Source organism: Taudactylus pleione, unplaced genomic scaffold, assembly GCF_031769625.1.
Source record: "Taudactylus pleione unplaced genomic scaffold, aTauple2 ptg000006l, whole genome shotgun sequence".
Lineage (NCBI taxonomy): Eukaryota > Metazoa > Chordata > Amphibia > Anura > Myobatrachidae > Taudactylus > Taudactylus pleione.
This window is the reverse complement of record NW_028284409.1, coordinates 12,350,001-12,367,607: the sequence shown is the minus strand read 5'-3', so window position 1 is coordinate 12,367,607 and position 17,607 is coordinate 12,350,001. Positions and strand designations below refer to the sequence as shown.

The window sequence follows — 17,607 nt, the reverse complement described above, 5'->3', positions numbered from 1 at the left end:
ATCGCGACCATCGGGCTTGCGACGAGACCCTGCGGTAGGGTCTCGCTGCCGCAAGCCCAGGAGTGATTTTGGCTCTATCAGAGCCAAAATCACTCCCACTGACAACACTAGTGATGTCAGTGGGGCCGGACCCAGACGGTAGGCGTTCCCATGGGAACGCCTCCGTCTGGCAGCCATGCCCCCGGCACGCCCACCAAAGGGGGCGTGCTGTCAGTCACCATCGACAGCACGCCCCCTTTGGTGCGAGACCCGGAGCGACAGCTTGGCTGTCGCAGTCCGGGTCTCGCGCATGCGCACGACGGAGCTCCCTCTGTCGTGCGCATGTGCATTGGGGTAACATCGACTCGCTTGCGAGCGTCCTGCGTTCGCGAGCGGGTCTGAATTAGACCCTCAGTCCTCAGTGTCCTGTCACTGCCAGTCTTACTCCTGTATCCTGCTGGATTCTGCCCTGTTCCCGTGTCCATCCTAGCTCTGGGCCTGTGTCTTGCCAAGACCCTCCAGCTTACCTTCTGTGTCTCCTCCAGTTTGTGTCTAGTCCCACCGTGTACCTGCATCTGCCTGCCAGTTCAACTATATCAAGTATTGGTTCTGCTACAATTCCAGACCTGCATCTGCCTGTCAGTTCAACCATTTCAAGTACTGATTCTGTTACAAGCTTCAACCTGCATTCACTTGTCAGTTCAACTATATCAAGTACTGGTTCTGTTACAAACTCCCACCTGCATCCTGAGTAGCTGGTCTGCCACAATCTAATCCATTTCCAGCATTGCAGGTTTCACAGTATTCCCACCTGCATCCTGAGTAGCTGGCCTGCCACGAACAAATCCATTTCCAGCATTGCAGGTTCTACACGATTCACCCAGACTGGACCTGATTCAAACCTGCTCACTAGCAAGCGGCCGCTCGTTGCAGATGATGTTCGCTAATGTGCGCATGTGTGTAATTCTCGGTGCGCGTGCGCAAACTAGTACGATTGATCGGAATATGCTCGCTCGCCAAGCAAAGACAGCCCAGTGGAATGAGTGACAGGAGAGGCCATTTGTGGGTGGTAACAGGGGCAGTAGTAACGGGGGAGTGGAGTTGCGGATGCAGGTGTGTCATAGTGCTTCCACGACGTTTCTAAGGCGTGCATAATTAACAGGCAGTGTCATAGGACATGTCAACTGGTTGAATTTTACAATGAAGTGCTAGCAGTGCTTGCAGTAGGGAACAGTCAACCGCAAACGCTTCGGTAAGATCCGATGTACCGATCGTTGTATATACTTCCTGGAGATGACGTACGCAAGTGGACGGCAAAAAATAGGGTGGTGGGCGTCTGTAAACACAAAGTGATCGCTCGCCAAGACACAGTGGGTGTGCTTATGCCTTTGCAAGCACCTGCCTTGACGTCGCTCAGCTGAATTTCCATACGCTGGGAGCGAGCGGCCGCATCTAGCGAGAGGGTCTGAATCACGCCCTGTGTTTGTATATTGCAACTCTGTAGTTTCCCTGATCATCTAGCAAGTCTCCCAGTTGCAGACTTTAGTACTCACTTGCACCTGTTTACTACTGCAATTAAACTCTTGCTTTGCCTGCTGCTAAACTCCAGGTTAACTCATTCTTAACAGGTAGGCTGTGATATTTAACCCCTTCACTGTGGAGGACACAGTGAAGGGGTTAAATATCATCCACATATAGCTTAAAATTGCAGATGACGAGTCCCACTGGTCATCTGCAGCAAAGTGCCCCCTGCTATCTTATGTCCCCACCATCACCAGGCATATCTCCAGCACTACAGAAAAATCATGGATTCCAGGAATAAGGGCAATTGTCCCTCCCCCCACCTGAAACCCGTATATGGTAGGGAGGACACTATGTGCTCTTTCACCCTTCATAATGACACCGGCAACTTTGTGGGCACCCATCTTTAAAAGAGGGGAATCTGCTCTATCAAATTATGTGGCCCACTAGTAATATCTACTGGTCACTATAAAATATTACCCCCACTACAGAAAATAGCTTTTTTCAGTATATGGATGGAAGGGCACTAAGTACCCTACCACTCCCATAATTACAGCTGTAAATGTGGAATTGCTCACATATGAAAGAAGGGAGTTCCCTCTTTCAAATTATGTAGCACCCATAACAGCTATTGTATGTTGATCACCAGACAATATCACCTAGCGCTACGGAAAAAAAATGTTTTTTTTAGATGGGGAAGGGTATGATATGGCATTCCCCCATACTGACCTGCACACACATGGGGCGCCCTGTTTTGAAAGAAGGGAGTCTCCTCTTTTAAATATGTGCACTGCAATGTGCTGGGGACCGGTAAAGTAACTCCCGTTAATTTCAGCAGAGAAATGTAAGAGTCTCTATAGTCTTATAACTTCACATGTATCAATACTGTATATATAATAAATAAAATGTAGTAAATTATGTTTTGCTGTATGATACTGCAGCCATGCACTGTGTATGTCACAGGGTATTTAACGTTTTTAAATGTATTTATATGTAAATTCATATGTTGAATGTATTAAAATTGAACTTCTCTTTCGCTGGTGGTCTAGGGGGATCTGGAGCCCTCCATGGGCTGCTGGTTACCCCAGTCTCCCCATCAGAGTGTCATCAGGAGGTGCAAGTAGAGCTGTCCAGCTAATTGTTTCACTGGTGCTCCAAAGAGCTCATACTCTGTGGTCAGGAGACTGCTGCCCAGGGATCCTTTCTTCCTGCCTCTGGAGCCTAAATTTGGCCAAAGAAGGTTATAAGCTCCCCCAGCAAAATCCTGAAAGTAAAATCTTGGAGGGAACCATCCCCCACTCCTGACTTGCCAGCACCTGGGGCATGGTTACCTGTCCAGATGGTCTAAGGCACAGCAGAGTAACCACTCCCCACTGTCCGTTTGGGACAATGTTAAATGTGTGCATACATTGCACATGCACTTAGCTTGTTTGGTTAAGAGACCCAGGGCGGGCTTACCCCCTGTGGTATTGTGTTAGAATGGGATAAAAAAAAGGCCTTTGACCCCCTGAATGTGCATATCCTCTGAACATCACTTCTGTAACATCTCTATGCTGTGATTGTCCCAAGCACCTTCTGCAAGGGGACTTCTTGCCCTAAAACACATGCATCTCCTTGTATGCTGTGACCACCAGAATAGTGCAAAATGCTATTCTGTTCTCCATCTGTTCAGGAGTGAGCCCAGTGTCTCCAAGTTGAAACTCTCTGCCAGCTACACCGTGCAGACTGGTTCGTAGTGAGCGACCAGTGGGAATTAGCCGACACTACCAGAAAGTGTTGCAGTGTGTGTCCACCCATACCCAGAAGTAACAAGTTCAAGGAGCCACTGTAGGAGCCTGGTGGTGTCTCCTCACACTGGGTAAAGGTTACTCATCTTCTACCCAGTGGAAGGCGTTAAGAACAGGTGGTTACTGACCAGGGGTGTATTGGGCAACCAGGAGCTCGGGAGAGGTCCTGCTGGGCCGCCTCATAGGTGCCCCATCCCCCTCTCCAAGTGCAAGGGGGGTGTCCCCAGTGCCTCAGCTGCATGAAAGCCAGCACAGGCTCAGTGTCTGACACTGCCGGTTGAAGGGAAGGAGGGCAGGACCACAAGAGGGTGGTGTGGCCGGTGCCTCAGGACACCCACCACGCTCAGCAGCTGCTGCCCCGCAAGTCGCAGTGAGCTATTAGTGGGGGCAGTGTGAGGAGGACAGTAAGCTATGAGGGGTGTAGGTTGGTATCCTAACCCTGTCGGGATGCCGGCATGGGGATCCTGAGCGCTGGGATCCCGAGCACCGGCATCCCGTATCCAACCTATGAGTGGGAGCAGTGTGGGCTGTGATAGGGGACAGTGATAGCTATAAGTGGGGGCAGTGTGTGGAGGGTCTATAATAGGTATAGACTCATTATTGATGCAGCATAAAGGTGTGATAGGCAGCCTATAAGTGGTCTGGGTTCCTATCACCAATGAGGGAGGACCCATGGAGGATATGTGTAGCTTATATACCTCTTTGGGCACCAAAAACACTGTACAAATAAAAAAAACAAACCTGCAACAGTAATCTGTAGATGTAAATAAAAAAGGATATTGGTATGGGGTGAATATATTTTATTAAAGATCCAAACAAATATAAATTAACCTTACAAAGGGAGGTAACAAATTTGAAAACAATATTTACCCTTAAACAAGGAAAATCACGGGCATAAATAGTAACATTTCAAAAGATGTTGGTATAAAAAGAAGACCCAGGGAGCTTTGGAAATTGTAAAAGGTGGTGGTGGAGTAGTGTGAGAAGGGCAGTGAGCCATGAGGGGGAGCAGTGAGATATGTGAGTGGGGGCAGTGTGAGCTATGATTAGGGACAGTGATAGCTATATGTGAAGGCAGTGAGGTGGGGCAGTGAGCTGTGAAGGGGGGGGACATTGAGCTGTGAGTGGGGGCTGTGTGAGGAGGGCAGTAAGCTGTGAGATGAGACAGTGAGCAATGATTACACCTATGATCTTATAGTAGAAAAACATACCAGTGTAAAGTTGCAGACAGCCACAGGATTTCAACAATTATGGTAAACCACTGGATTTAAATGCCTCATTATGTTAAAAGGCAGACCCCCACCCCATTTAGGGCTGCTTCCAGAAATTTCCCAGGCTGGTTTTTCATCCCAAACCGCACCTGTTACTGACATTGAGATAGAATACCTAGGAGTGGATGAAGTAAGCACACACAGGTTACTCAGGGATAAGTAACTATTCTATTAGTTACAAAAATCTGTGATCGCCTTCCAGTGCAAGGTCATCCGGTCACAGTTGTCTAGTTTTAAAAATATTAGGCTAACTTATTCTTCCTACACATTGGAAGTGTTTAAGCCAAGACAGCGAAAATTAAAAACTGCATTTTCATTTCAAGTGCAGATTTTTTTGTCAGAACCTACACATAGGGTTCTATTCAATTAGGTGCAAATTTGCAAAAGCGGGTTCAAACATCGCACGAATGAACTCACCTGTGATATGCCTGATCCAATTACAAACGCCTGTTCGCGTCCATATGCTTCTTGCCTCCTACTTGATGACCTCATGAAAGACTGACATGTCATATCGTAATTTGCATCATTATACTCCTTTCCTGACCACTTGATTCAACTGGTGTAACCATGGTATGCCTACTGTACCTCTTCTTTTTTTATACCTGGCCTCCACATCTTCTGGAGGTCCAATATAAAAAGTATGGACAATAGGAATTTAGTGCATTGGTAAATGTCTGCAAACATACTTTTTTAGTTGTATAAAACAAATTCTAACTTCTTTCGAGGGCTCTGTCCTGCCATGGTAAATCTCCTGTTCACCTCTGCTCTGCATTGTAATGAATGGGTGTTGAGAGAGGAGAGGAGGTTGCTCCTGGGAGCTAAGCACTTAATAAATAATAGGCTTGCCCCTTGTCCCGATTCCTATATCTGAACTAATTTTTTTTTTTTTTTCAGAGACAGAGACAGCCTTGTCTCTGTCTCTGCACAATCAGTGGGCCACACTCGGAACTGCCCAGCCGCTGCCTGTTCAGCTGTCAGCGCTTCTGCGTCAGGTGGCTTTCATACCACCAGACGCGGAAGCGCTGACAGCTGCACTGACGGTGGCCAGGCAGCGTGCAGCAATCACCAGGGCCGTCATCAGAGACTAGACTGGCGGCCCGGATAGAGAGGGGGCCCCGCTCGCCCGGCATTGCCGACCCCCGCATCCGCTATTTTTTTATTTGGAAGGAGAGAGCCCTGGCGGCCGGCGCGCATGATGTCATGCCACGCCATAGAGGACTTGGACCCGCGGCTTTTGACTGAGGAGCTACACAAGCATCAGGTAAGTGTGGGGTTGGCTGTCTGGGGCTGGCAGGCCGGCTATCGGGTTGGGGCTGGCTGTCTGGATAGAGGCTGGCAGTGTGGGGCTGGCTGGCTGGGGTGACTATCTGGTGCAGGGGCTGTCTGGCAGGGGCTGGCTGGGACTGGTTGTTTGGGGCTGGGGCTGATATATGTATGTGGAAACCCCCCCTTAAAAATCCTGCGTTTGCCCCTGATATTGTAGTGATTTGGCTCATTAATTATAAAACAATGCATAGAAAAGCAGTTAGTGTTATATGTTGAAGGGGATGGTGAGAACTGTTTTGGGTGGTAATATATTGTTATCCCTAAGAGCAGCACAGAGTGTGTAATGGTTAGCATTACTGCCTTACAGCACTGAGGTTGTGGATTCGATTCCCACTAAGGCCCTAACTGTGTGGAGTTTGTATATTTTCCCTGTGCTTGTGTGGGTTTCCTCCAGGTGCTCCGGTTTCCTCACACACTCAAAAAATAAACTGATACGTTAATTGGCCCCCAACAAAAATTAGTCCTAGTGTGTATGTGTGTGTACATGTGTTAGGGAATATAGATTGTAAGCACCACTGGGGTAGGGACTGATGTGAATGGCAAAATATTCTCTCTAAAGCTTTGCAGAATATGTGTCCTCTATATAAATAACTGGTAATAAATAAATAAATGAGAATCTTCGGCTGGGTACACATCCAGAGATTTTCTGTCCAACCATCCAGCTAGTTGATTGGTTGGAATGACAATCTGGTAAGGTATGAAAGCAAATGACAATCAGCAAATTGCTCCCAAATGCCGGAAAATGGACAAAATCTGTTGTTTGAACAAATTTTTTAGAACAAACATTTAACAAACTTGTCTGACGACCCATTTTCATCTGTTTTCCGGCATTTAGCAGCAAATTGCTGATCATCATTTACTCCCATACGTTACCAGATTTTCATTCCAACCAATCAACTAGTTGTACAGATAATCTTTAGGTGTGTACCCAGCCTTATTGATTATTTGTACATTGGTCAATAGTTTCACCAACTCATAGGTCAATGACTGATGTGTAATACACAATACTCAATAAATTCATTACATCTTTTGAACTTCATAGAATTTTTTAAACAGCTGCCATCTCACTGTGGGGGGGGGGGGGGATTAATTTGTCTTCTTTAAATCGTTTTGTGTCAATAATTGCATTGCATTTCATAATTTTTTTGCAATATCTTTTGACAATGTTTTCAATGTTTTTTATTTGTATTTAATCCCACTATCTATTTCAGAGTATGCACAAATTTGTATGGGCATTCCTGTGGTGGTGTATTTTTAAAATATTTATATTGACTGTGTGTAAAATATGAGCAATATAATGCATGATAATTATGAATATGTATATATTGTTTATGAATAATCTTTACTACAAACAATACATGTTAATGGGAATATATTATTCTTTTTTTCCTTGTTCTTTACAGTTGACAAACCTTTTAAAATGACAATGAAATCGTATAATTTTAATACTACATTGTATTGGGACTACATCCAGACTTCTATTACCCATTATTTTCAAGTGGAAATCAGAGATGATTAGTAAGAATTATTTATTTTAATTATTATTTATGTAATTAACCAGAATTGTATCTTTAAAAACAATGTCTATTTTGAAATTTGGCTTCCCCAAAAACCTTCAACAGGTACTTAGCTCTATTGTTGTTGTTCTCTATCACTTCAGCTTCTTCAGCATTTTTTTTCTCTACAGCATGTAATCAGTATTATAATACCTGATAAAATAACCCATACCTGTTCTACATCTTATACTAGTGAATACAAGGGGCCAAATGTAATAGGGTTTAGAAAATTTTAGAGTTTAGTAGTAAAACTCTCACACTTTTAAAACTCTGCTAATGTAACAAAGTCCGAGAACATGAAAACTCAAATGTTTTTAGGGGCATATGCATCAAGTAGGGATGTGTGCCGACCCCCGTGTTTTGGTTTTGGATCTGTATCTCCTTCGATGTTTTGGATCTGGATTTGGTTTTGCAAAACCGTCCTTGTGTGTTTTGGATCTGTATTTTCTATAAAAAAAAGGCTAAAATCACATAATTTTGCCTTTTTTTGTTCCTACAACATTATCAACCTCAATAACATTAATTTCCACTCATTTCCAGTCAATTTTGACCACCTCACAGCTCACAATTTTGTTTTCATCCAGTTTAGGCCCAAAAGTTGCACCAAGCTAGCTGGCTGACTAAGCTCCTAACTGACACATAAGGAAACATATGTTTTCATTAATCAAGAGGCCTGAGGGAGATGGAGCATGTATGTAGTTAAAGGCAGGGAAAGGAAGGGTTGATTCATAGTAAGTTTAATTTCATTTTTTGATTCCGAAGCAAATTTATGAGGAGGGAGGGGAGGCATTTACAAAAAATATTTTACTCATTCACATCAGTCCTTGCTTTTCGGTGGTTCCAAATTTTTTTGAAAGACTCAAAGGGGCATGCAGGAGATGATGTCTGTGGCAGCACACAAAACAGAAGCTTCAAACAGGAAGGGGCCAAAGGGATTTTAAAGTCTGGTACTAAACATCTATTATCATTGTGCTTCTGGGATTATGTATGGGAAGGCTGGGAGGGGAGGAAGGAGAACATCTCCAGATACCATCACAAAATAGCCCTTCCATTTGGTGTTTGAGTTGCATCTGACCAAACATGGCTGTTACGATCAAGGAAAGCCAAGCCCATCAGGTTGGTATCTAAAATCACGGTTGAAGAATGGCATGAGTATTTTGCAAGTATGCCTATTTGTGATTTTAGTTGAAATAAATACAGTATGAAACTAATAAAAAAAAATGGAAGAATCAGAGCAGCGGCACAAAAGCACGGCAGTTTAAAAAGATATAGGACATCTATGAAACATTTGCCACACAGCAGTGGCAGACAGAGTGGCAGTTTAATAAACTCTAAAATGAAAAATGTCAAGCAGCAATGCCCCAAACTGCACATAATTCAAAGAAAAGTGGTGCAAGATGGAATTGTGCTTGGACCCTTCCATCCACCCTAATGTTGTATATAGTAGACAGGACATGCACAGTTTAACATACCACTCGCTTCCAGCGACAGGGACTGCCAATTGTGGCTGAAGCAATTGTATTGCTTGGGCCCTGTTTCTGGTGGAAACGGAAGGTTCAGGAAGACAGCAACAGAGTGATACAAATGACACAGTACACACACAGTTTAAATTAAGATGATTTATTGGTACTTAGCTTAGTTTTCTAATTAGTTCAGATAATGGTCCAATACAGCACAAATCACACCCGGTAGCCTCACCCTATCACAATAGGCCGGATGGGTACACCGGACCCAGCACTTTCTGCAGTCAGTCTGGGAGACGGGAGTTAAAGGCTACAGACTTCCGCATTTCACAGATAATTATAGGGCTCCTAACAAAGACCGGATACTATATACCTTATATGGTCATAATACTAAAACTAATATTAACAAATCGGGAGCAGCATAGCCTCAAATATGGTTAAAGGTGCAGTATTATAACAAGTGAAATTGACATTTATATGTTCAAGGCTCATTGCCATAAGCAGTACAACTAGTCATAACATATAACTAACGCACATTCATTTGAGAATCACATCAAAGAGCAACTTCTAATAAAACAATAGTTAACATAGTTGAATATTAGTATCAAACTGCATAGCTGAATTAGCAGAAAAACATTCAAAATACATTAATTCAATCACTACTATATACATTAAAAGTACTCTGAACAGTTTAACAACAAAATAGTACAACAGCCATTTTGTGTAACAACTAACCTGATCTATTCAAAGTTTTACCACCCTCCGATTTATAAAACACATATATACCTATATACATCCTGCTCTATAAACAAAAACATGCAATGTAATAGGCAAAAAACATTTGCCTCTGAATAGCAGGTGAAAAGAAGCACGAAGTGGGGGGACAACTTCAAAAAATAAGCGAATTAAGGTTCTCGGGGTGCTCTAAGAAGGGCTCAGGTGTTTTTGGGATTGCAGGTGCTTGTATACAGGAGGAAATTCACTTTTACTAAAACTTCACTTTACAGACATTAAAATATGCTAGCACCCATTTCAGGTACCCCAAGTTTGACTGGACTACTTATTTTCTCCAAAAAAATACAGCTTAATGCCATTCTTCACCACTTGTGCAGAGATGTGCAGAGATGCTAATTAGAAGCTATTGAAACAACTTAAATACCCCAAAATGTTTTATTAGGGCTATTCAGGCACTTCTACAATGATCCCCAATGTTACTGTATCTTTTTGGGGGGGTTCAGTTAATTTCCCCTATTCTGACACCACTTTCTGCCTGTTCTGACTTTGCGGCTTGAAGTTTTTGCGTGTTTTCGAATTGAATAGGGCGAATAGCGGGGACGTGCACGATAAATTTCCGCGTCCAAAACACGCGATGTAGGCGAAAAGTCCGGCAGGCAGAACTTTATCGCGGACGCGAAACTAATTTAACTTGGTTACAAATAAGAGAGTATATAAATAAGCTAAGAATGCAATTATTTGTAGCAGATATCAAAAATAAATAAGAATAACCATTGGAGACAGCAAAGGATTACTGTGCAGGTGGATAATTGATCTAATTTTTAACTCACAAATTCTAATCTAATATCACTACTATATTTTATATTTCGCTGTTTAATATCCAAGTAATATTTTTGATATTATAATAAAAGTTAAGTTTTAATTCATTACCATACATACATAAGGAGTTAGTGCTGTATGTAAAAGAGGAGTGATGTGCACTGAGTAAAAAAAACCCTACTTTTCTCTTTCTTTCTTTAAAAAGATTTTGATTGGTTGCTATGGGCAATAACTTCACTTCTAAAAACAGGCACTTTAGTAAATATACCCCCTTGTGTCAATTTACTGTCTAGTATTTAGTTTAGATCTGTATGCTGTCATGGCTATATGTAAAAGTATATCCTTGTGCTACCATTCTTCCATGTGGCATAGAACTTGAAAAAATATCTTGCTTTATGAGCAGATTTGTTTTTTTTTAATACATGTGAAGCCTCTAATTTTTATTCATCTTCACTTTTATTTCAGCATCGGTGAGTGGATCATTGTAGACTCTTGTACGAATATTTCAAATAAAATCTGTGACCTTTCTGCAATGATCATTAAACCTTATATTTATTATAATGTCAGAGTAAAAGCTTTTGTTGGGTCTAAGACCAGTGAATACACAAGAATGGAGTTTTGTTTGATAAATGATGGTAAGTGACTATAATAACATTAATTTTTTTGTAAATCGATTGAATCAATTTTTGGTGCAGTTCATTTATTTGGACAATCTGAAGCATACTGTAAGAAGATTCTTTACATATTTAGCAGAGCAGTATTGTCAGCGGTTGACTCTTTGCTCATTTATGACGAAGAGAGAGTCCAGCGCTAGTTTGTAAAATATGTATTTAACCAAATATAATGGATATGGCAGAAAAGAATGGATCAAAACGCCAAATTATGTAACAATATTATTTATAATATAATATAAAAATGATACAATAACATTAATATAGCAGCAATTACTAGTCAACGAATATATATAAAATATGCTTGGATAAACGTATATGACAATTAAGGTTCGACATCCACACCCTTAATAGGACAAAGTTACAAATACTCTCTCCACATTTTAGAGTCTCACCCAGTCCTGTCACAAGCGGGTTAAATATAACAGCTCCTCTACATGAAGGGCTCCGAAGATTTATAGCGGCTCACAGCCAAGCCGCGATATTGCTATGTAAAAAAAAAGCACTATATCTCCGTTGGTGCTGGCGGCTTTGCGGGCAGTAGTTAGATCAGCTTCGTGACAGTCTTTGGGGTCGCTGTTTACATAGGTGATCCTGTGCTGGGTGGCATTCAGGTAAATTACGTGCCTCCAATATTGCCAGCGTCTGGAGGTAAAAGCACTTACAGTGCAGTACACTCCTCCAAATTAAGTCTGTCGTTGGTATGGCACACAGAGACATGTGGAGTAGGCTTTAAAAGTTCTTTGTCTAATATAATCCAAAAGCAGTATAAGCTCCTCTAACCGGTTTCGCATCCAGATGGAAGCTTTATCAAAGAGTGTAAGTTCTTTGTTCATTTATGCCACACACAAAACGGACTGCTGCAATGCATCATATGTAAATGAATACAGCCTCAAATTGTATGACTTGCATAAACATTACCCAAAACATATGAAATTCAAATACTGATTAGTTCCACTGTTTAGTTTGTAACATTACAAATGACATGACGTGGCTAACTTTTGATTTTGCAGTAAGTGAAAAAACATGCAACCGCGTGTGAAAATAAAACCCATTACATTCTGTCCATACCAGTTTGCGCTGTCGGCACAGTTTTTTTGGTTCAGTTTAATTCATTAAATTGTGTTACCAGTTTCACAGCACTGCAGTGAGCACACATTGTGTACATACCGACTAGTGTTAACAAGAGTGGTTGTACCAGCTTTCTGCTGTTTTTTTTTTTTTTGCCATTCAGGTCAAAGGCCCATTGATTCCATTGGTCTATTCATTTCATTGGGACTGTGTGTTTTATGTAGAAACCACATTGATATAAATAGGCCAATGAAATGAATGGGCCACTGACATGTATGGAGCTGCTCAGCATTGTTAATTGTTCACTGTCCTGTTGGATAACAATTATGCTTTATCTATATCCCCCACTGCATGGTACGTAGACACCTGGCTTTCCTACCATAGCATCTGCGTTCATCACATTTCCCCCCCACTCTTTGCTCTTCCTCCTACACGCAAGGAAAATTACATGCCTGACCTACTCTCCATGAACCTGGGTACATCCTTTACACACACTATCGAGATAGGCAATGTCATAAAGGGATGGGTACAGGATGCCGGCGCTCGGGATCCCGGTGTTCAAAATCCTGACGCCGGCATCCCGAAAGGTTAGGATACCGACACCTGTCAGGAGGTATCCTAACCCTCCCCCTCTCCCTACCATAACCCTCCCTACCCGGTGCCTGAAACTAAACCCCCCCCCCCACCCCCTTTGCCTAAACCTAACCTCCCCCTCCCCGCACCCTAACACCCTAAACCTAACCCCCTTCCTAGTGCCTAACTCTACCCCTCCCCCTAGTGCCTAACCTTCCCCCCAACCCCGCTACTTACACTGGAGCGAGGTAATTTTGAATTGGCCAAATCGTAATGACATATCGTGCAGTGTGTATGCGCGCTCCCGCGGTCACATGCGACGTCATGCTGTGTACTGAAGGACGGAGCGAGTGACGGAACATCGTTCTGATGTGTACCCAGGATCCAATATGTCTGCTCGACAGGCGCTCAGTGTGTACCCCAGCTTTGGAGTCTCCCAGATATATTGGCTAAATTATCACAAAAATGTCAAGAAGTATACATTTCTTTTTTAAAGGTTCATTATCCTATTTATTATGTTAAGGTGGGTTCACATATATGCCGACCCAGTGATCTGCAGATTGTACACACAGCCAGACATGCCGATATATCTGTAAGATATATTAGCATCGATTGTACTGCAGAACAGGTGCGTTATGTCTGTAAACGACGTAATTCGCAGACATATTGGGTGGGAAGCACAATGTAAAAAATGCGGTCAAACCCCTGAAAATGCAGTTTTCGGAGGTTTGACTGCATTTCTCATATGCACCAAGCTTGGATGCATATGAGAGCCTATGGGCTCATGGCTCCCCCTAGGAGGGATCCAATCAGATCCGTACCAGCAACCCCCGCAGTGTGCGCATCCCCCTACAAAGCAGGAAACTTCCGACAGAGCTGTCCTTTGCTATTTCTTCATACATACTGGCGTAATTAACACCAGCATGCATGCAATGAGTGACGGGATGCATCACATGCAAATTGCGATGTGTCATGCATTCCAGCCATTGTTTGTACACACCCGTTGTTGCAGTATGCGATATGTCATTCGACGGCTGATTGAACAACATATTGCATAGTGTGTACCCAGCCTTACAGTACATGTTATATTGTATAGTAATATGCCTTTAGAGATAATTGTAAATTCTTCTCCAGGGTCCATAGGGCTCCAAAGGGAGACATTGGGGACCTGGAGGACTGGACAACAACAGCAAAGCTTTTTCATTCCTAGGATGCTTCGGTCCTTCCCCCTATACCCCACCCACAGCCTGAGGGCACTTCAGTTTTCGTTGGTGTCCGGCAGGAGCTGGACCACCATTATAACAGAGGGCTGCATGAAGCAGCCCAAGCTTTAATTTTTTGATCTCATTTACTTTTTATTTTTTACCAAACAGGTGAGCAGCACCAGACTGTCCTCCGGATGTCTGTGCTGCAGCCCCTCCCCCAGCTTAGGGTTCCTTTCCACTGCGGTCATTGGTGTTCCCTGAGCTGCTCCTCCCTCACCCTCTGCACCCTCAGATGCGCAGCAGCCATTTTAGGCAAGCAGGTCTCCGGAAAATGCTGGGTCCGGTTTCCCTGTATACCTCTCCCACGGGCCAGGTTATACAGCGCTATATCCTACCAGCCACTGTGGTCTGTGTAGTTGATTTTAATGCCCATTGCAGACATGTAATGTTTTTTTCTGCGTTTGTATGTGACTTGTGCCAGCGCTAATCTCTACTTTCTATACCCTGACATACTACGGTATTGGGGGTTCATTGTACCTCACATCTGCTATATACGTTTAAGAACTATCACATACTATCTACCGCGGTTGCACACTGCACTGTGCCATATATAGCACAGTTGCACACTACATTGTGCCATATTACATGTACTGCAAGGTGTTCATTCCACTGTATCATACTGTGTATTTTATTGGGGCTGTGGCTGGCAGAGGAAAGAATACCAAGCAGCCTGATGCTGCTCCTCCTACTCTGATGTCTTGTAAGTCCTGCTCTGCGGGCTTAGCCACAGAGGACCTCATTCAGGATGGTCTCTGTATTGTTTCACAGCCCGAGGTCCATCAGCCCCGATGTCTCTCCCTCAGGACCCACCCTGGGCTGCCTTTTTACAAATGCTGGCAAAACTTGCAGACCAAGTAGCAGTCCCCGTGGTAGCCCCCCTATGGGATGGCCACAGCAGGTACCCCCTGCAAATTCTTTGCCTCCCCCATGGATAGATGTATTGTCTACCTCAGTACAGAGTTTGGCTAATACCTCTACGGTTTTTCAGCAAATACTGCAAAAAGAGAAACGTTTACCTGCTAAGCCTACTAAAAGTACTATGATATCTTCCCAATCTAATTCTGCGATATCTGGGGAGGCAGAAGACGCATATCTCTCTCACTGACTCTGTCTCAGGAGAAGAGGAGCCACACTCCAAACTAAATATACCTGCTCATGTGAGAGCTGTTAAAGCTATTCTACAAATAGAAGAGGATGAGACCCCTCCTAATAAAAAACACGCACTCTTAAAAAGCGTCAAAAGGTTGTTTTACCAGAGCTTCCTCACTCGGACCAGCTTTCTGATCACATGAGTGAAGCTTGGAATATGCCCGGTAAAAGGTTTCAAATTCCAAATTGGTTCAGTTCCTTTTACCCGCTTCCAGCTACTGATTGTACTAATTCTCATGTAACACGTCTGGTTAAAAATGCCACCTTGCTATTCATACTGCAACTTTCTTGAAGGAGACTACAGATAGACGTATGGAAGCTGGTCATAAATCCTATATACTCTTAAAGGAGCTATTACTCCTACGGCTATTACTCCTATGGCTACGGCCTGGGTGGCGAAAACCATTGAAAGTTGGGAAGAGGCCCTAGATGAGACTTTTCACCCTGATGCTTCGAGGGAACAGCTGTCCTACATATCTCACATTAGAGATGCAGCCTCCTACTTAGGTGAAGCAGCTATGGATACGGCTGTCCTGGCCTCCAGGATATCTGCCACTTTCAATAATGGCCTGCCGTATTCTTTGGCTACGTTCCTGGAAAGCAGATTCAGAATCAAAACGGGCTCTAGAGTCTCTGCCTTATGCAGGAGACATTCTATTTGGTCCAGAATTGGATAAAATTGTGACTACTTTGGCGACTAACAAAGCGGCATTCCTGCCCTCTGCATATAGTACAAAGCCACAGACATCTTCCTTTTGTTCCTTTCGCCCTCAAGGCAAAGCCAAGGGTCAGTCCTTTCCATGGCAACAGATATCAGCCAAGGCCTCCAACCCTAGGGCCAAACAAGTCTGGGCTACTAGATGTCCACCTGCCAAGTCTGAGGACAAGCCTGCAGCCTGAGGGGTGGGAGGCCGACTTCTTAATTTCACCCAAGTTTTGGCATCAAACTACTTCAGATGCCTGGGTAAGAGAAGTGGTCTCCCACGAATACTCCCTCTCCTTCTTGAGGCGACCCCCCCAACAGTTCTTTTGCACAGGACCTCCATCAGACTCCAAAAAGCCTTTCAGTCCTTACTGAATTCAGGAGAATAATTCGGATCCCCTCCTCACAACGGGGCAAGGGCTATTCTACCCTTTTCTTACTTCAGAAGCCCAATGGGTCTCATCGGCCTATCCTCAACCTCAAGTCCCTGAACAAGTTTATCAGTGTGCCCAGGTTTCATATGGAAACCCTCCGTTCTATTATCATAGCAATGGAGCCTGGAGATTTTATGGTATCCCTAGATATTCAGGATGCTTACCTACATGTACCTATAGCACCTTCTCATCAACAATATCTCCGGTTTGTACACTGCAGCAACATTACCAATTCCAGGCTCTGCTGTTTGGCCTTTCAACGTCCCCTCAGGTCTTTACCAAGATCATGGCATTTATGGTGGCCTCTCTTCGTCATCAAGGAATCAGACTGCTCTCGTACTTGGATGATCTCTTGCTGTTGGCAAGCTCCCCAGAGACTCCTCACAGCCATCTGCAGTTAACCATTGCCTTTCTACAAATGCACGGTTGGCTGATCAACTGGAAAAAGTCTTCCCTGACACCCTCTCAAAGGATGGTACATTTGGGAGCCCTCCTGGACTCTCGAGTTTAGAGACTCTTACTAACGGCGGACAATATTTCAGCACTACAGCACAGACTACGCAGATTGCTTCACAATCGCAGAGTGTCAATTCACTCTGCAATGCAGGCTTTGGCATCATTGATGTCCACCTTTGACATGGTGGAGTTCGGCTAGTTTCACTCCAGGCCCCTCCAACACCTGATCATCTCCAGGTGGAACTGGCTACCTCATCTGCTCAAATCCCAGATGATGAGCATCGACCCAGAGGTTCGCCTGTCCCTAGCCTGGTGGCTACAGACTTCCCATTTGAACAGGGGTCGTCCCTTTTGGATCCCGGACTGGGCTCTCCGCACCACGGACACAAGCCTCCGAGGGTGGGGTGCAGTAACCGGCCAGCACTCCTTCCAGGGCCGATGGTTCCCAGTCAAGGCAGTGTTGCCAATCAACATCCTGGAACTTTGAGCCATCTACACTCTGGCTCAGAATATTCAGAAAAACAGGCCAGTACAAGTACAGTCCGACAACGCCACGACTGTGGCCTACCTCAATCACCAAGGGGGCACTCTTAAGTCAGTCAGCAATGACAGAAGTGTCCCGCATTCTCACCTGGGCCGAACGCAATCTCCCAGCCATCTCTGCAGTGTTTATCTCGGGGCTTCTCAATTGGGAGGCGGATTTCCACAGCCGTCACGACGTGCATGCAGGAGAATGGTCTCTACATTCAGAAATATTTCAGCTTCTAGTGGACAAATTGGGTCTTCCAGAGGTGGATCTCATGGCCTCCAGACACAACAACAAACTTC

General features: G+C 44.0%; 1 protein-coding gene across 1 annotated transcript in view; it reads left to right on the top strand.

Moving 5' to 3' along the window:
• The window catches only part of IFNGR1 (interferon gamma receptor 1), a 46,563-nt gene that overhangs the window by 18,636 nt on the left and 10,320 nt on the right, over nucleotides 1-17,607 (top strand). The window contains exons 2-3 of the mRNA XM_088453004.1: nucleotides 7,288-7,402; nucleotides 10,923-11,092. Of these exons, the coding sequence (XP_088309130.1) occupies nucleotides 7,288-7,402; nucleotides 10,923-11,092 (285 nt within the window). The remainder of the gene's footprint in view (nucleotides 1-7,287; nucleotides 7,403-10,922; nucleotides 11,093-17,607) is intronic.